Genomic DNA, 21,354 nt, shown 5'->3' on the forward strand with positions numbered 1-21,354 from the left:
TATGTTAAGAGTTGTCAATAAAATAAACCCAAGAGAAGCAGAAGGAAGCAGAAAATTTAACATCAGAGGTTAAAGAAATAAAATATAAATGTACACTGGAGAAGATACAGAAGGGGAAATTATTAGCTCTCTGAAAAGATTAAGAAATCATAATTCCTTGCCAAAACTCATTTAATGAGGAATGACACATCAAGTTAGCACTACGAAAAAAAGAACGTCCTTACAGAGCACAGAGACCAGTGATGGGGAACCTTTCAGAGCTTCAAAGATACAAACAGCCCACAGTGGCATGAGTGCCATAGGTTTGCCACCTTTTGGACAATAAGATAATATAAAGATACGCAACAACTATATACTCTAAATTTGAAAATTCAAATAAAATCCAAAAGCCCAAATTACAAAAATGGATATAAAAAGACACTGGTGCAACCACTGGGGAAATCAGTATGGAGATACCTCAAAAAACTAGGATTAGAGGTCCCACTTGACCCAGCTGGGTATCTTCTCCAAAGAATTAAAAGAATCATACCACAGCGATATATGTGCACCCATGTTTATAGTGGCACAGTTCGTAATAGCTAAAACTTGCAAACAGCCCAACCGCTCATCAACTGGAGACTGGATAAAGAAGATGTGGGTTTTTTTTTATTGTATATAAAATGGAGTACTACTCAGCCATAAAGAATGAGAAACTAGAGATATTTATAGCTAAATGGATGCACATTGAGGCCATACTCTTAAGTGAAATAAAGTAAATACCAAGTAGTTTCTCTGGTGTGAGAAACTGAAAGTGTAAATAAGGATCAAAATGTATAACAGATAATTTGAAATAGGAAGAAAAGGTCCAAAGGGAAGGGGAAGAGGGAGGGGTAGATGAAAGGAAAGAAGGGAAAAGAATATATCTTGTAAATAGGGAGGGGTGGAGGGGCTGAAGGGGAATGGGGAAAAAAATAACAACCAAGATATATCATTTAAAGGTACAAATTCCCAATGATAACTGTAATCATATTGTAGACCTAAAATGTACCAATAAATTTAATGGATTAAAGAAAAAGAAATCTGAATAGTCTATTAATTGAAGAACCAGAACATATAATTTAAAATATTCCCACAAAAATTCCATGTTCAGATGACCTCCAAACAACAAATTTTAACAAATATTTAAGGAAAAATTAATGTCAATCTTATATAAAATTTTCTAGTATTTAATCCTTAATACAGTAAATATTAAAATGCCAAGTGCTTAACACAGTTTAATGTGGAATAGTCCTCAAGTAAAACAACAATAAAAAACAAACATAACATTACCATTCTAAATACTGGGCTTAAAATCTAGTCTAATAAAGATAAAATTCTGAAATATTCTCTGTATAAAAATGTTATCTACCTAAATCATATTTTAAAAAGTTTAAGGCATTTTTCTACTTAGTAGTTAAGAATCGTTTACAGTAACTAACAGAAAACCTTACAGTAACCTGATGAAACTCTAAAGCTGTAGTATCGGAGCACTGAATGTTCCATCTTCATTACCTCTCTGGAAGCTGGTCTGTATCCATAGCCAGATGGTAAATTTTTATCTTCTTCACAACCTTTGGCTCCTGGACTAAAATGCAACTCAACATGAAAGCGTTCTTCTGAGGAAAGATCCTACAATATATGAAGAAACACTTTTACAGTAACTAAATTCAAGCCATTTATTTACCTCTGGCAGCACAGCCAAATCCAGAGCCCACTTACCTTGTTAGGGTCCTCATAAAGCATAATAACAATCTGAGTCATGTAGTTGAGTTCACTGACAACATTTAGATAGTCCATAGCTCGTTTCCACTGTTCATCCTTTGATTCCTGAATAAAAAGGATATGGTAAATATTTCCTCATATTGTATTATTTGAAAGTCACTTCACTGTCCTCACAGCAGCTTGTTTAATCCCGAGTGATATCACACACATAAGTTGTATACTAATGTGCACAATTTTTTCAAAATGACTTCATTTAAAAGTCTCAGTAAGTTTCTTAAGCTTGTTTAAATAAATTATTTTAAAAGTCTTTTGCCAGTAGTTCTTGAAACTCCAGTGGTAACTTTTTACAAAGTAGTTTATACAAAGTGAAAACTGAAAGTTCCTTGCAATACGTTACTCATTACTGAATTCAAAGAATAAGGAACAGTTTTAATCTTCTAAGCCCCAAAGTACCTGGTGTGGTATAATATAGGACACTATCCTGTAAAGGTAGTGCTTTTCTCTTTACTATCATATAGTCTCTGTATGTCACATACGCCTATCAGTAAAGATCCCTTATTTACTCTTATGGTTTTGATCAAAAATGGCCCCTAAAGCCTCATGTGTTTGAAAGGTGACTGGATGACACAGGTGTTATGGCTGACTTCTTGTTAGAAGGTGGGGCCTGTTTGGAGATAGGTCACCAAGTACATGACGTGGAAGGGTTACTCCCTCTCCAGCTCCTCCCTTCTCTTTCTGCTTCCTGGTCCCCAAGAGAGGAGCACCTTTCCTCCACCAGACCCTTCCTGCCTTGGACTGAAAATAAAGAGCAAAGAAATCTCTTCTCCTTTGAGTGCGAGTTTTGACCCAGCAATGAGAAAGTGACTAAGACATTCACAATGCAGTGATACTAAGAAATCATCAGAAGGAGGCATTTATAAGTTCTGTCCCTCTTACGATCTCCTTCACCATTCACCCGTCTTCATTTAGAGAATCACAGATCTTTAAACAACCACAGAGTGTCAGAAGTAAACAGGATCTTAGAGAATATGTACTACAGAGCATTCAAAGCAGAAATTTCTACCACAAAAAGGTAAAACTATTCAAATTAGAGTGGAAAGTTAATAGTCAACAGTCTACATGAGCCTCACGTATATCACAGATAATTTTCATTCATTGTATATGTTACAAATATTCTAAGTATGTAACAGCATTCAATAATTTTTATATATAATAGAAGTATATATTTTGAATTTCAGTGTAGGGTATGTCTTGTTCTAAAAAACAATACTATTATAATACCACATGCTGTTATGTACACTTTTTAAAATTCAGTATGTTTTCTTTATTTTTAGACATTATATATTCCTGAACTATTCAACACTTGAGTAAAAAGTGATCTGTGTGTGTGTGTGTGTGTCTGTGTGTGTGGTGATATGTTCAAATATTTTTCAAAACTTGACATTTTTCAAAACTAATAAAGGAAAACACATTAGTATAACATTACTGAATTTCACCAGATGCAAATTTCTGAAAATGACGACTTTAAATACTAAAAATTTTCATTACATTAACAGATAAGTTAGAATTTGTAATACTACTGAATTCAGAACACCATCTAATTTTTGCGTCAAAGTTGAAGATTTTGCTAGGTCTGGTTCAGTATTTAAGATTAAACAATATTTAGTAGTATCTTTGTGAACAAAATTAATAGGTAAACCACAAAAATCTTTTTTCTTTAAATTAAGGTCACATACACAATCCTTGAAACCTTATGTACCATATGATTTCCTGAGCAAATCTTGTTTTAAAAATCCATGACAGAGAGATAGATTTTACATAGTCCATTCTAAACAATCAAGAATTCCAGAAAACTAGTAGAGGTTTTAAGTATGTTCCTTACAAATTCTTACAATGATAGTAAGATAATAGTGCAAATAAATTTTTAAAAATTCAATTAGAAAATTCCATATCATTTGGGTACAGATTTTAGTGTTCACTTCAGTAAATAGGTACCATTATTTTTCCTGGAAACATATATTCTTTGAAAAATGAATTGTTTACTTCTTGTTTTAGAAATAAAGGCTACATTTAACATATGCCCAACAAGCTCCAGCTCCAGAGTCACTACCCTAGTCTAAATTCTTATCTCTTCTTAGATGACTGTAATAGTTTTCTACTTGGTTTCCTCATATTCACTCTTGCCTACATATTGTCCACACAGCAACAAAAGTCACTCCGCTCCTTGCTTAAGGAATTAACTGTCTCACTTTATCTGCTGCCATTTTATCCATCTCTCACTACTATGCTCCATCCATGGGCTTTCTTCTTCTCAGTTCCTATATTCCTCATGTTATTTCAATCTTCAGTGGTACCTCGGGTCATGAACTCAATTTTCTCCATGATTCTTGTCACAAACTGAACTGGATGAGAACTGAATCGAATTTCCCCTAAAGTCAACATTGAACTTAATCAATGAATTTGATTTGGTTCTCATTCAACTCGGTTTGGGACCAGAATTAGAGAAACAATCAAGTTCATGAACTGAGGCATCACTGTATATATATGTAAGAGGTTTATCTCTTTCTTTGAAACAATTCCATGAGTACTACTGCATATATACATTTTTGCTTTGCTAACTAAGGGTCATTTTTTTCATTCACTATTCTTTTATTAAAGCTTTACTGATCTACATGTGTATGCAAAAATGTCACTTTGGCATTCTTTAATGGGGCAAATAAGAAGTCAAAACAAGAATGAATGTATGAATTTAAAGTTTTGGCAAGAACAGTACACCAAAATAGCCTTAGAGTAACTTTGATAATAATTATTCTCTACAAGAAACACAGTTAATTCAAAATGAAACTCATAGACTGAAAGTTAAAGGGTGGAAAACAATACTCCATGCGACAGGAACCCCCAAAAAAGCAGGAGTAGCTATCCTCTTGGCAGATCAAGTGGATTTCAAAGCAACACTGATTAAGAGAGACAAAGAAGGACACTACATCCTTGTAAAGGGAACAATCCAACAGGAAGAGATGACAATCATAAATATCTATGAACCAAACACTAGTGCACCCAACTATATAAAACAAATACTAACGGACATGAAAAGTCACATACGCACAAATACAATTGTAGTGGGGGACCTCAATACTCCACTGTCACAAATAGACAGATCAAATAGACAAAAAATAAGTAATGAAATACTAGAACTCAATCAAACTCTTGAACAAATGAACTTAACAGATGTTTACAGAGTGTTCCATCCCACAAAATCAGAATACACTTTTTTTTCAGCTGCACATGGGTCGTTCTCCAAAATATACCACATACTCGTACATAGAACATGTTTAAGTAAGTGCAAAGGAACTGAAGTTATCCCCTGTAGATTATCAGACCACAGTGTGATGAAATTGGAGATCCATAGCAAAAGAAACTGGAAAAATTTCATAAACACATGGAAATTGAACAACACACTTCTGAATAACCAATAGGTCACAGAGAAAATTAAAGAAGAAATCTGACAGTTCCTTCAATTAAATAAGAATGACAATACAACATATCGGAATCTATGGGACACAATGAAAGCAGTCTTACAAGGGAAATTCATAGCAGTGAATGCACATATTAGGAAAACAGAGTGAGCCCAATTAAACAACCTGATGCTGAACTTCAAGCTTCTAGAAAAAGAAGAGCAAGACAAAGCCAAAGCTCATACAAGGGAGGAAATAATAAAGATCAGAGCAGAAATCAATGCAATGGAGACTAAGAGAACAATACAAAAAGCAATGAAGCCAAGAGTTGGTTCTTCAAGAAGAATCAACAAAATTGACAAACCCTTAGCCATCCTTATCAGAAAAAGGAAAGAAAAGGCCCAAATCCATGCAATTAGGAATGAAAAGGGTGAAATTACAACAGAAATCCAGAGGATCATCAATAACTATTTCCAGAACCTATATGCCAATAAGATGGAAAACACAGAAGAAATGGGCAGATTTCTAGACACATATGAATTACCAAAGTTGAATGAAGATGACCTAAAAATTCTAAACAACCAAATATCAACCAATGAAATTGAAAATGTAATTAAAAACTTACAAACTAAGAAAAGCCCAGGTCCTGATGGCTTCACTGCTGAATTCTACAAGACATTTAGAGAGGAACTACTGCCACTACTGTTTAAACTCTTCAACAAAATTAAAAGGGATGTAATACTCCTGAATTCATTTCTGGAAGCAAGCATCACCTTGATCCCAAAAGCAGAGCAGAAAAAGACCCAACCGAAAGAGAGAACTATAGGCCAATCTCATTAATGAACATAGATGCAAAAATCCTTAATAAGATACTGGCAAAGAGAATGCAGAAGATCATCAAGAAGATCATACACCCTGATCAAGTGGGATTCATCCCAGGGATGCAGGGATGGTTCAATAAATGCAATTCAATCAATGTAATACACTATATCAATAGAGCCAAGGACAAAAATCATATGATCATCTCCATAGATGCAGAAAAAGCATTTGACAAAATCCAATATGCATTTATGATAAAATCCCTACAAAAAATTGGAAAAGATGGTCTCTACCTCAATCTCATAAAGCCATCTATAAAAAACCAACAGCCAATATCATACTAAATGGTCAAAAATTGAAATCCTTCACACTAAAATCAGTAACAAGACAAGGATGTCCATTATCACCACTCTTGTTCAATATAGTTTTGGAAACATTAGCCACAGCAATTAGACAAGAGAAAGAAATAAAAAGGAATAAAGATAGGAAATGAAGAAGTCAAATTGTCAATATTTGCAGATGACATGATACTGTATAAAGAAGACCCCAAGAACTCCACCAAAAGTCTTCTAGACTTAATAACCAAATTCAGTAAAGTACCTGGATACAAGGTCAACACACAAAAATCAACAGCTTTCCTCTACACAAACAACAGACTGAGACAGAAATAGGGCAAACAATTCCTTTCATACTAGCACCCAAAAAACTGAAATGCCTAGGATTCAACCTAACAAAAGAAATCAGTGACCTCTTCTCTGAAAACTATGGCACTCTGAAAAGAGAGACTGAAGATGATATCAGAAAATGGAAAGACATCCCCTGCTCCTGGGTAGGAAGGATCAACATAGTGAAAATGGCCATACTTCCAAAAGTCCTATATAGATTCAATGCAATCCCAATTGAAATTCCAGCAGCATACTTCATGGACCTTGAGAAAACAATCCAAAAATTCATTTGGAACAAGAAGAGACTCAGAATAGCAAAAGCAATTCTAGGCAACAGAGACATGGCAGGGGGTATCACAATCCCCAGCCTGCAACTATGCTACAAAGCTACTGTGATAAAAACAGCACAGTACTGCCAAAGAAACAGACCTGAGGATCAGTGGAACAGCTTAGAAGATGCAGAAACAACTCCAGACACACTCAGCCATCTCATCTTCAATAAAGGAGCCAAACACCCTTACTGGAGGAAAGATAGCCTCTTTAATAAATGGTGCTGGAAAAATTGGGTTTCAATTTGCCAAAGGTTAAAACTAGACCAATATCTCTCACCACTTACTAAACTAAAATCAAAATGGATTAAAGATCTAAATATTAAAATAGAAATGCTGAGCTGGCTAGAACAGAGGTTAGGTAGAACTCTTGAAGGCACTGGTGTAGGAAAAGATTTTATGAACAAAACCTCAGCTGCCCGTGAACTACCACAAACAATCAACAAGTGGGATCTCTTCTTATTAAAAAGCTTCTGCACAGCAAGAGAAACCACCAACAGTGTGAAGAGACAACCCACAATGTGGGAAAAAATCTTCACCTGCTGTTCCTCACACAAAGGCCTAGTATCTCGAATCTATAAAGAACTTAAAAAAATCAGACCTCCCAAATTTAAAGACCCAATCCGAAAATGGGAATCTGAAATGAACAGACATTTCTCAAAGAAGTAGAAATAGCAAATAAATATATGAAAAACTATTCAGCATCATTGGTCATTTGAGAGATGCAAATGAAAACAATGCTGAGATTCCACTTCACTCCAGAAAGAATGGCTGCTATCATGAAATCAACCAATAACAAATGCTGGTGGGGCTGTGGGGAAAGAGGAACCCTCCACCACTGCTGGTGGGAGTGTAAACTGGTGCAACCACTGTGGAAATCAGTATGGAGATACCTCAAAGAACTAGGACTGGAAGTCCCATTTGACCCAGCTATTCCCCTGCTGGGGATCTTTCCCAAAGAATTATAAGAATCATACCACAGTGATATATGTGTGCCCATGTTCATAGCAGCACAGTTTGTAATAGCTAAAACTTGGAAACAGCCCAAATGCCCATCAACTGGAGACTGGATAAAGAAAATGTGGTTTTTTGTAAAATGGAGTATTACTCAGCCACGAAAAATCGAGAAATTAGAGGCATCTATAGCTGAATGGATGCACATTGAGGGGATACTCTTAAGTGAAATAAACAGGACACACATATGTAAATACCAAATAGTTTCTCTAGGGTGAGAAACTGAAAGTGTAAATAAGGAGTAAAAGGTATAATAGACAATGTGAAATAGGAAGAAAAGGGGCAAAGGGGAAGGGGAAGTGGGAGGGGTAGGGGAAAGGAAAGAAGGGAATGGAATTAATATGAGAAAATGGAGAAATGGAAACAAAGTCTTTGTAAATAGGGAGGGATGGAGTGGTTGAGGGCAAGGGAAGGGGGAAAAATAAGAATGAAGAGAGATTACGTAAAGGTGCAAATTTCCAATGATGAATGTCATTATATTGTGTTCCTAAAATGTACCAATGATTAAAATGAATAATTGATAATGCAAAATAGGAAGAAAAGGTCCAAAGGGGTTAGGGTAGTGGGAGGCGCAGGGGAAAGGAAAGAAGGGAAAGGAAAAATGATGAGAAATGGAAACAAAGTCTTTGAAAATAGGGAAGGGTGGAGGGGGTGAAGGGAGGGCTAGGAATGGGGAAAAAATAAGAACAAAGATGCATCATGTAAAGGTACAAGTTCCCAATGAGAAATGTAAATGTATTGTATACCTAAAATGTATCAATAAAAGAATTAAAAAAAAATTATTCTCAAGGGCTAATAATAAAAAAAGACTAAAAAACAGGAAACATGACAAATCGCTATTATCCTTTATTTAAAAATTATAGAAGAAAATTGCTTTTTAAAAAAATCACTTTGGACGAGTTTGATCCCTGGTACCAAAAAAAATCACTTTGGATACAGATATACAGAAATGTATACACCAGTATATATATATATATGTGTGTATATATATATGCATATATATATATGTATATATATACATATATATATATACTGAGAAATAAAAGGCAATTCTTATTTCTTTGTGAGTTTAGAGGTGGCTGATGATATAAAGGATGAGATCCTAGAATTCAAGTTTATGCTGTAAACAAGATACACCTAGAGAGGCGGTGGGGGGGGGGAGTTAAATGAATTTTGCATGTGAGAGGAATATAAATAATTACAGACAAAGGGTGTTTAAAATAAGGTGAATGTTTAAATTTTTAAAAATTATTACAGTAAAGTCACATTGATATTAATTCTTCTCAAAATACTCCCTTCTTGTTTGAACACACTTACCTCATCGTTCTTGCCAATTTCTGAAGTAGTTCTGGAAGTCTTCTGTGAGTGTCTTTATGAGACATGCTGAAAAATTTGGTGAATGCTGCTGCCCAGTGCCATCTAACAGAAAGGCAAGCTCATAAAAACATCATGGTGTGTCCTCCTCCACTTTATTCACCTGATCTAGCACAGTGTGACTTCCGGCTTTTTCCCAAAGTCAAAATGACCATGCAAGGTAAACTCTGAATCAATCCAGGACATTGAGGCAGCCACAACAGCGCAACTAAAGACACTCATGAAAAAGCACTTACAGAGCTACTTCAGAAAGGGGCAAGAATGATGGGATGACTGTGTTTAAAGTGAGGAACATTTGAGAGGGATTAATGGCAAAGTATCTTTTATTGTAATGTCTTAAAAAATTAAACACACACTGTATTTTTTTAATCATATCTCCTATTATGGTAGACTGTATTTTCCAAAAATGGCTGTTACATTTATTGAATCATATATATTCTTCTTATTGTGTGATAGTGAGGCTCCAGGAATCTAGCAATGTGGATTATTTCTTCTCCTGTTTGTTGAACCTAGAGGGAACTCTGTGATTGCCTTAATCAAAATTGTTCCACCTAAGTGACATTATACGATTTTAGAAGTTAGGCTGGAGAAATGCCATACACTTGCACCTTGCTATCCTAGGAAACTCACTCTTGGAACTCAACTGCATCTTGAGAAAGTAGGTCACATGAAGAGACCAGATGCTGTTGTTCTGATCAACAACCCCATCTGAGGTCCCACTTGATAAGTAACAAGCACTAAACATGTGCAAATACCTTTGAAATGACTGAGTCCCAGCCACTGTTTGACTACAGCCTTATAAGGCCGAAGTAAAATTCCATAATTGATCTTAGTCAACCCTCTAAACTCTGAGAAATAGAAATAAAGCAGCTGTGGTTGCTTTAAGCTACATGTCTTGGTATGTCATTACATGACAGAAGGTAAGAGGCACAATGTCTAATTAAACACCAAGCCCTGTCAATCTTGACCTTTAAATGCTAAAATGCTGACCCCTAATATCCATCAGCATCTTTCTTCACATTTCTAGTTGTCCGTAAGATCACCTAAAATACTTATGTTACAGGTTGCTCACATGGACCTTCTCAGAAGGAAAGAACATGTCTTTATTCCCAAAATCTAGCAAAGTGCTTGGTATATAGTAAATCCTTGGAAAACGATGGTAAATCATAAAAGTTGATGATGAATTACTAAAGGTTCATAGTAAAAACAGTGATTTGATTACAAATTCAAAAAACACTTATTAGATAAAGTGGAAAAGCTTGTTCTACTTACATTGCATAAGGCACCATAGCGAAGAATAGATAGTAAAGAATGTACATGACTTTCACTGGTAAAATATAATCTGGTACGGACATGACGTTCAGGAGATAGAACACCTCTGGAATACCTAAAGTTAGAAGTACACAGTATTAAAACATAGCCATATAATAAAAACTTCTTAAATATAGAAATTACTTCGTAAAATAGAATTTAATCTTCCTAGAGGTAAAAGTCCCTAATAAATAAACCTACCATTCTTCTAGCCACAACTCCATAAATGAGGAGTAACTTTCACAACTGAGGAGATACTATATTTTGATAGATTCTTCTAACATGAAGTTAGTTGGAACTAACTAGGTCCTCAGAGATTAGTCAAAGAGCAATAAACTTAGTATTATTCAAGTTAACTCTAAAGAGGTTATTTTAGCTCCTCCAGTAGTGGTGATAGAGGCTGTAGACCTAAAGTTACTCTCAAACATTTATACAGCTGAATAAGGCGCACTATGTAAGTGATGACACATATCCCCTCTTCCCCTGTCACCTCTGTTTTTCTCAAATTGGTGCCAAAAGCAGTCTTGGCTGGAAGTTAATAGCAATGTCTAGATAATCCTATTTCCACAAAATATTAAGTGATACACTCCTGATTTCTTCATAGGAACATCAAAAAATAATTTAGATTTAAAGTATGCAAAAAAAAAAAAGAACCCTATAGACTTAAACAACTAGTACAGTCTCTTACACAGGATGGAGCTTATTTACAGTGTCATCATCTTGTGTTCTCTGCAGGTCTGAGCGGATTTTTCTAACTAGAGGAGTACAGTAGCCTTTGGCAATCTCCAGTTTTTCAGCTTTAGTTATACCATATTCCTGAGCAGAAAATACACAGCATTAGAAAAAGGGTGTAATAATGAAGCACTCTAACAAATGCACTCCTGAATTAAGGAACTCCAGTGAGACACAAATAATTGTATGAAGATGGGTTTGCACATTAGACAACTCCGTTTGCCTGTTTTATAACTGCAAACATACTATTTTCAAACTATAAATATAACTGGAAAGATTCTGTGGTAGAATTAATAAAGCAAGTAACATAAAGGAGGATGAATGGACTAATGCAATCTTTTATAATAGTATTCAACTTAATCAGGAGACTTAAAATGTTTAAATAACCCTAAAGCATGGATGAAGGCGAGAATAACTGAAGCACAGACAACAGGCCACAGACATGAAAGGCAATGTAAATTAAATGCACAAAGCATTTGGAGGCTGAGGGTGCGGCTCAGTGGTAAGGTGGCTGCCCAGTACTCAGAAGGCCCACGCTGGATTCCCAGCACCACGAAACAGAAGGAAGACCAGACAGACTTCTGTCTATCCCAATGTTGAAACACACTCCTCAAAAGCTTTCGGCCAATATTCTTAATACTTTAAGTAGTGAGAAAAGATGTTTTAAAATTACCCAATTTATGATGTCTATAATCAGCATGAATTAAATTATAAGGAATTGAAAATGAAGTGGAAAAAACCTAGTAATTATGAATTAATTGCAAAATGGTAGAGTCAAAATGGTAGATTAGAAAATGACAGTATATTAGAAAAGAAAAATTTGTGGGATGGGAGGGTGTGAGAAGGGAAGAAGGCACAAATAGGAGGGATAGACAGAAAAAAGGAGAATATGGAAGAAGGAAGAAATACACATACTCCCTCTCTCCAAGTTCATTCTGCGATATCTTAATTTAAAGACTATTTCCTGTGAACAGAAACCACCAAAGAGATTCAGATGGTAAACATCTGTAGACAGCAAAGCAAAATTGCCTAATAAAGAATGTGTTTATTGCTTACAGATGGAGTACCCATAAAAACTGAACCTCTTGGAGTCATTTACCTTAAAGCTTTTATTCCTAAATTCAGTCAATAAAGTCCCAATATACATGACAGTGAGCTAGGTATATGAAAGGGATATGTATATTTATGTAAATAGTAGAAAACTACTGGAATTAAAAAAATCATTAGGGAAAAAACATTTTAAAATTTGTTTTAGCAAGCTATGAGGAAATGAGCATTTTCATATACTGCTGGTGTGGATAAAAAAATAATTAAAGAGGTCTAAAGCTACAGAAATAGGGTTAAGTGCATGGAAAGACTTATATAAAGAATGAGAGAAATTAAAAAGAATCCAGGTTTCCAAGTATGAGAAACTGATCAAATAAATTTACACATAGCTTTACTGAAATACAAAGTTCCTGATGTTAAATGAAGGGAAAAACATCAGGTTGTAAAACACTATGGTTTTTCTTGATTCCATTTTTATATATGAATTAATGAGAATAATTATATGTGCATAAATTTAAATAAAGAGGCCTTTAAAAATATTCCAAAACACTAATACGCTTTTGGATGATAATGTTATAGAGTTTTTTCCTAATACACACACTTTCTAGTTTTAAAACAAAGATATATTTCTTTTTAAGGAAGAAATCTTTCTCTTCAAAACACATTTTTGCTCATCTGCCACCATTCTTTGGAACTGAGTAATTCTTAGAAACCTATGTTGTCATATGTAGTTGCAATATTTCTACCACAAACAGAACTGGTTAAGATACAAGATGAAGCTATTTAAAGGCTTTCTGTGGTGATTTCCATGACAATGTCTTTGCACTTTATATGGCAAATGCTATTATGGAGAATACTCTGCCTTTCATAATCTACAGCCAAACAAAGAAATTATCTTCAAATTTTAATTCACTTAACACAGAGACTGAATTGATTCAATTTAAGAGTAGAAACTGTCTTTTTAGAGGCTCAGTAATGCTTTGAAGTGTATGAGAATGTATATACATTTTTCTTACACAGACAGTGAGCAACACTGTCAAGTTTGCATCAGTTTTTTCTAAACAAGTTAAAAATTTATATATTTGACTGGATAGTCAAATCTCAGTTTACTCTTCATCTGCATGAGAACATATGCAAATTTTACTTCCTCCATTGTAAATAATATTTTCACGATAAATTATTACTCTTAATGGTTATAATTTTAATTATTTTTTTCAGTGATTGAAAATACCTGCATTTTGTTCAGTTTCTCGCCTTAGGAAGCCTAAATCAATAAAGTAAGTTATTATTTAATTGAGTTAAATACAACATTCTATGAAAAAAAAAAAAAAAGAATTTCCAAGCTTCTGCCACAAAAGTACCATCAAACCAAAAAGTTAAGTCCAACTTTTCCTCTCCTCAATTTAATTTCACTAAAGCATATAAAAGTCTCCTGGTTTTAAAGTTATAAATTTACTCAAAATATGACCATTTCCTGGAGGGTTGGGTATAATTTTTGTCCTAAGAGAACCAAGATATCAAAAATAATTTATCAACCCCCCTCCCAATTTTAGAGGTATCATCAATAAATTCTATGATTATTATGAAAAATCTAATTTGATTTTGGCAGAGAATTACTATAATGGTCACTGAGAATAGCTGAGCTAGAAGAATTACTTTAAAAAACACAAATGATAGTTCAAATCTTAGTAATCATACTAATCTTTGGTGCTTCTTTTAGTTATATTTTAACAATTCATTATGAATAGTTAAAACTACATGGACACGGTGCATTTCAACTATAAAACAATTTTTTCCTTCTCAATTCTAACATGTTCTGTATATTTAGTAGAAAAATTTAGAGGAGTGAAATTAAACTATGTAATGACACAGGTGTGATTATGCTAAGTACAGGTGCAAATTCTCTATGATAAGTGGTATCATTATGTATGCCTAAAATGTACCAACAAATGTTTTGCTATTAAAACAGAAGAACAAGCATTTCTAGATTTAGTCTCTGAGTAGGCAATATATCTAGATGCATCAAAAGTCTATTTTGAAAAACACATATAGCCACCATAAATATTTTAAAAGGCTGTATATTTACAGCTAATTGTTAAAAAGTATACTTTTAAATAATTTTCACTGTAAACATAAATGCAACGACTAAGACACTAAGCCTATGCTAATGTCAAAGCAATTCACATCAATGAAACAATTTACACTTTTCATGTAAATTTGGAATTATCAGCAATCATTTTTCTAGAATCTTCAATAGGAAAGTTTGAATAAATTTTCTATCTTGAACTTCATAACAAAGATCGATGCCAACTCAGTAAATTTACTTGTTTAGTTATAATCAAGTCACTGTTGGGTTGAGATGATCATTTTTACCACACAGTTAAAATTGAATCCTGTAGAATTTTGTGCTCAATTTGATGGTAATCTTCAAATATCCTACATTATAAAAACAAAACCTTTTATTTTGCAAAATTAAAACTTTTAAAGAATAAAATTTGTCTTTTTCATTTCAAACAGTAAGAAGAAAAATTATAACAATAATTATAAAAAACATTTTTGTGTATGGTACTGGAATTCAGGGCCTTGTTCATACAAGGCAAGCACTTACCAATAAGCCACACTGCCAGCCCCATATTTAAATTTTATTTTGAGACAAGGTCTCATTAAATTGCCCAGACTGGCCTCAAACTTGCAATCCTCCTGCCTTAGCTTCCTCAAAGCTGAGTCCTGTTTTCTAAATTCATGTTCCTTAAAGCAAGCCTCAAAGGCATATTCTTGATAACCAAGATATTTTTAGCTACTTTTAAAAAGGATTCATGTTTATAAATCACTGCTTCACATTATATAATATTGTCCATCTTGCATATATGGCCAAGTAAATACATAGTTGCTCCTTCAATCTGAAGGAACATAATGTTAATATGCACTATCTGTGACTATTAGAAAATATATGGTTATTTATAAGTGAGGCTATTTGAACTTTTATTGCTATTTATAGTTTTCATATATCTCATTTTTCCCATCTTTTAACTTTAGTTCACATTTGGAGTTCTGATCCACTCCAACCTCTATGTTGTAATAACCAAACCATTGTTGGTAACTGAGTTGGGAAAAGATCCTAAAATGGTATCTGGAACTTTTTTCTTTTAACATATTCTTGATATCAATGTGCTTTGTAACATGTTATTAACCTGGTTCTCTGCTTGATTATTTTTCAGTTATTTGAGTTCTTATTATACTTTCACTTTTATTATCCTATAATGAAAAGATCCTTGTCCCCCAAAAGGATGACTTACAACTTGACCTCTAAACATTTTCAAATACTTTCACATAAAGTAAAAAGACTTGTCATTTTTCTTTCTTTTTTATACTTGTTTTTTTGTACTGGGGATTTAACCAAAGGTCTTGTGCATGCAAGACGAGCACTCTACCGCTAAGCGACATGCCCAGCTCACAAAGCAAAAGATTTTTATAAGGGATGCAGCTGCCTTTTCTTCCCATTCTCCACATACTTCCATAACATGAAGCTGGTAGGTGTGCACTAGGTATCCAATAAATACTTAAGTGATTTTTTTCTATACTGTCTTCAGTTGTTTTGTTAGCACATTATTACTCTTAAGAGCACAAATTTTTAAAAGTCACTGTATTCTTTGGACAGTGAAATTACTCTGTATAATACTATAATGGTGGGTACATATCACTGTAAATGTGTCCAGGTTCACAGAATCCTAATGCAAACTATGGACCTCTGGTGACACTGATATGTCAATGAAGGTTCGTCGACTGTAAAAAAATATTCTAGTCTGGTGAAAGAGGCTCTTAATGGGGAAACAGGGCTGTGCATGTGTAGGGGCAAAGGGCATATGGGAAATCTTATACCTTCCATTTCATCTTGTGAAACTAAAACTGCTCTAATATACAATTCATTTTTAAAAAGATGCTAAAATCAAAATGTTAGGAAAGGAGATGTAATTAGTATAAGCAAAACAGAAGGCTTACAATATCAATCACGATTACTTCATTTAAAAATCTTCTAGTCATGAAAACCAACTCTATCTAAACATTTTAAAAATATGTACTTTAAAACTGTATAAGAAAACTGATTCTTAAGCATTAGTTACCTGAGGGATAACAATATCTGCTAATGCCTTGGAAAGCCTGTATAATTCCATCGTGTCTTCTAATTTCAAAGAACCATTATGCTGGACATCATATTTTATACAGTCATATATGTCAGGAATCTTACTAATATCATATCTTCCATTCTTTGTTTTAAAGTCCTTCTCCAACTTGGACCATCTACGTAGCATAAGCTCCAAGGTTTCACTATGGTAGAGCTGAATATCTAAAACAATATAACATTTTCAGTACATTCAGCTTAAAAATCTGATTAAGGATATACATTAAAATCAGAATATCAGAAACTTCTAAAGTTGCAGAGGTAAAACTATATAAAGTTAGAACATATTACTATAGGCCTATCTCATTAGCAATCAAGTATTTTTTAGACTTGACTAAGTACTTGGTATAAAAACTTGGGTTGAAAATTTGTAAAAGACCTTTTTCATGTTATGGACTTTCTGGTTATTTTTACTACATTCCTATAATTAACAGAAGAGGCAGACAACCTTTAGCAGAAAAGAATCTTAGAAATTAAAATTGTTAAAATGACACATGTATACTAGTAAAAAAAAAATCTACGATGTCAAAGTTGTCCAAGTTGTTAACCAAGCTAACCTTGGAGCCACAGCCTTTAACATCTTGTTTGTCCCTCCCTCTTATGTGACCTATGCAGTGTAACTAGCTGATAATGCTAAATAACTAATCAAATGAGAATGTTCTATTGCGTTTTCCCTATTATCATGGATAAAAGCAACCACAACTTAGCTATTATTCCTTTGCTGCATACATGTTAACTCACACTATACTTGATCTTCAGAGAGGTTTGATTTCTTAAAATGAGATTGATGTTTACTCATTTTATGCCTTAAAAATTTTTTTTTTACCTGATGATTTTGGATCTTCCATTCGATGTCTGATTTGAGAAGTCAAACTTTGAATCAGAGAATAAACTTTGTCACAGGTCTTCACAGGATTTTTAATTAAATGCATTGATTTGATAAGAGATATGCTTTCAGATGGAGTAAGCTACAAATGAATAAAGTACATATTTTATAACTTATTATGCTTAGCTATCTAAGAGAACATACAAAATTTCCAAAATAATCCATTCCACAAATTAAGATGACATCCAAAATATGGTAATAAGATCAAGGGGTAGGTAAAAGCACCAGAAGTTCCTGCTACAAAAATAATGAAGTTTAGCTACCATTAGATTACTCATAAAGAAAATCTGGCAAAAGTATTCTAACTTAAGCTATGAGACTTGATGAGCACTTACTGATTTGTAATATGTAAATATGGTTTTAACCCCTTGACATATATTTACATGTAATTACATTAAGCCTTTATTATTACTGCCACCTTTTTCCAAATGAGATACCTAGATCTGAAGGTTAGCAACTTGCTTAAGATCAAATGTCTAGTATATGAAGGAGTGGGATTCAAATACATGCAGTCTGACTACAGAACTCATGTTCTTAACCACTAAGCTATTATACATCTGAAATGAGTTTTATTTCCATTCAACAAAAGCCACCTATGTATAACATAATTGTAAACTCTAGTTTTGACACTTATCTTGGCAAGTTATTTAACCATATGAAGTAAGTTCCTACAAAAATAAAAAATGTAAAGTAGAATTCCATTTCTGGTTATGGTGGACTAGGTAGCTTGGACCAATCTAACTGCTGAAAATAAGTAAAAATCCTGGGCAAAGAATTTCTGCATCTTTACTTTAAAGGCACCGGAGAGATAACAAGTTTAGGTTAGCAAAGCTCAATGATGAGTAAGTGACCTGCAAAGAGAGCCTGTCATTAAAGAATGTTTCTGACCTGAAAACATTTCTTGGTTATAAAGAGTTCAGTAGCTTTAAAAATCATATTGGGCTACAAAGAAAAAAAGGAGCTCAAGTTTCACCCAACGTGGAATTCTGGTAAATCCCTTACATCCAGGGTTTAAAAAAATGAGGATGAATCAGAAGGAAATCAATCCAACACCAACCTTCAGGCCAGGTTAAACTCAACTAATAGGCCCAAAAGGATCTGTTTCTGAAAGTGGTTTAAAGGCAATCCCAGACTCCTATGTTCACAGGCATGGCAGAAACAAATCACAAGACCAGAAGATAAAGTCATCTGTAGCTCAATATATTTCCATAAACAAATAAAATATCCATCTACAACTAATGATATTGACACATAAGGAAACAGGATTAAAGGTCCCTCAACAGATAGACAACAGTAACAGAATGACTCAGCCACTAGAATTTCCAACAAAAACTAAAAAATGAGATTTCTTATGTTCAAGAAGTCAAAAAATGAAACAAAGCAAAACCCCCTGAAAATCAAAGACCAGCAATTATTTTAAAAAAGCAAATAGAAATTCTAGAATAAAAAAAGTGGTTGATTGTAAAGCATATTAATTATAGCCAAAGACAAATTTGGTAAATTAAAACATAGATTAGAATATTGTATCTGGAATAAAGCATAGAGACAAAAAAGGGAAAAAAATTCAAATTATAGATAAGAAAAGACAAAGTGATAAGTTCCAACAAATATACATTTGGAGATAACTCAGAAGAAATTAAGAGATATTAATATATTGAAAAACCTTTCCAAAACCAATGACAAGTATCAAACCACAGATCAAAAAAACCTAATAAATTGTCAGCAGGTTATAAAGTGATCTACAGGGGCTAGGGAAGTAGTTCAATGGTAGAGCAATAGTCCAGCACATGGCACTGGTACCTAGAACCACTAGAGAAAAACAAGGGTGACTTCTATCTGGACATACAACAGAAAACTGCTATGAATGAAAGATAAAAATAAAATGTTAAAAGTAGCGAGGAGGTATTAAAAATTATTTTCAAAGGTCTAACAATAAGACTAACAGCTGACTTCTCAAGAAAAATATTGACTGCCAAGCATCATCCTAGAATTCCAAAGCAGTGAAAATAACAAGAGTAAAGCTGAAATAGACATCTTCAGACAAACAACAAAAACCCCCAAGAATTCACCACTAGCAGACTGGTACTAATAGAATTACTACACTATTTTTTGTTCATAAGAAAAATAACCCTAAATGAAAGAAATAATAAATAGTAATTAAAGAGTAACTTAGACTTCTAGCAAAATAGCCATATAGACCACTGAGTGAGCTTCCTTCTTACAAAAGGCCATAGCATGGAATAAACAGCTGCAATTTGGCTAGAATATTTAAGGAGAATGCTGGAGTATAATGTAGATGAAATGCAGAGACTGTGGACCAGGAAGATTTAGGATGGCTCTATAAAGATGAGAATAAAGTACTCTATGTTGCACTGACTACTCTGTTACCACTCCTCTGAAACAGAAAAGTCCTCCTGTAATGGGAGTCTCTCAACAGCTCCTAAGGTCACTTGAAATGGGTGCTGCTGTGGAATCCTGCATCCGATATGTAGGCCCTGAGCCTGGTTTAGGGAGTGGCAAGGACGTGCACACCACTGCACTGCTCTGGAGGATAAGCCCAGTTCATGTTGTACACTGTCTCTATCCCCACTAGTACCATTCTGACACACAATCTACCCGTGTCCTACCCTCACTGCCATGTACTTCCTCCCAGCATGAACTCATCCCTGCCACACATGCCAGCCTATTGGACTAGTTTCACTCCTGCATGATCCACAGAGACTGACAGACTCCTTGATCCACTACTGCATGCACTGCACCTAAATCAATTGCAGCTAAAGAAGATATATGGAGATGCATCACTGCACTCAAGTGGATTCAAAGCCATATCAAACTGACACCAGAAGATACATCTGTAGGAGAAAGTCTTCTACTACAAAAACCACCAGATAAAACTGAGGGACACAAGAGAGGTGCCATATGTGCAAATATCAAAGTTGGGACACAAGTGGTATGAAATAGCAAGGTAACATAATGCCTCCAAAGCAACATAATAACTCAGTGACAAAAAACTCCAGAGAAAAGAAGATTAATGAAATGCTGGAAACAGAGCTCAAATGATTATGGTAAGGAAACTCAATGAGATGCAAGAAGATAGAGATAATTTAATGAAATTTGGAAAACAGCTCATGATAAGAATGGGAAATTCAGCAAAGAAACAAGAGTTTTAACAAAGATAAACAGAAATCTTGGAGCTGAAGAATTCAAAACATGAAATTAAAAAATACAGTGGAGAAAATTAACAACAGACTGGAAGAGAACAAAGAATTTCTGAATGTGAAGACCCAGTTTAACACTAATTCTTCTCAAGCTATCCCAAAGAACTGAAAAGGAGGGAACTGTTCCAAACTCCTTCAACAAAACCACCATTATCCTGACACCTAAAACAGATACAGATACAATAGAAAAAGAAAACTGTAAATCAATATCCCTCATGAACAGAGATGCAAAAATCCTCTACAAAATATAACCAAATTAAATCCAACAGCACACCAAAAAGATTATATATCATGATAAAATGAGGTTTATGTACAGATGCAATGATAGTTCAACATAATGAATAAACACAATACATCACATCAACAAAATGAAGGACAAAAACCAAATGATCATCTTAATAGATGCAGAAAAACCACTCAATAAAATCAACATCCTTCATGATAAAAGGTCAACAAGTTAAGTATAAAAGAATATCATCTCAATATAATAAAGTCTATAGAAGACAAACCCACAGTGAACATCATCAGGGAAAAGCTGAAAGCATTTCCTTTTTTTTTTGGTACCGGGGATTGAACTTGGGTCC

General features: G+C 34.0%; 1 protein-coding gene across 22 annotated transcripts in view; it reads right to left on the reverse strand.

The window, feature by feature from the left end:
* The window catches only part of Ppip5k2 (diphosphoinositol pentakisphosphate kinase 2), an 85,725-nt gene that overhangs the window by 26,534 nt on the left and 37,837 nt on the right, over positions 1 to 21,354 (reverse strand). For all 22 annotated transcript variants that reach the window (XR_015438891.1, XR_015438888.1, XR_015438887.1 and 19 more), the window contains 6 exons: positions 17,493 to 17,634; positions 16,608 to 16,831; positions 11,396 to 11,523; positions 10,669 to 10,783; positions 1,738 to 1,845; positions 1,531 to 1,647 (listed from right to left, as the gene is read on the reverse strand). Coding sequence is in view for 17 of the 22 variants with exons in the window: in XM_004841749.4 (XP_004841806.1) it covers positions 1,531 to 1,647; positions 1,738 to 1,845; positions 10,669 to 10,783; positions 11,396 to 11,523; positions 16,608 to 16,831; positions 17,493 to 17,634 (834 nt within the window). In the remaining 5 variants the exon portion in view is untranslated. The remainder of the gene's footprint in view (positions 1 to 1,530; positions 1,648 to 1,737; positions 1,846 to 10,668; positions 10,784 to 11,395; positions 11,524 to 16,607; positions 16,832 to 17,492; positions 17,635 to 21,354) is intronic.

The sequence above is a fragment of the Heterocephalus glaber genome, unplaced genomic scaffold (assembly GCF_053883595.1).
Source record: "Heterocephalus glaber isolate CG9 unplaced genomic scaffold, H.glaber_assembly_v1.0 deba00001465, whole genome shotgun sequence".
NCBI classification, from domain to species: domain Eukaryota; kingdom Metazoa; phylum Chordata; class Mammalia; order Rodentia; family Bathyergidae; genus Heterocephalus; species Heterocephalus glaber.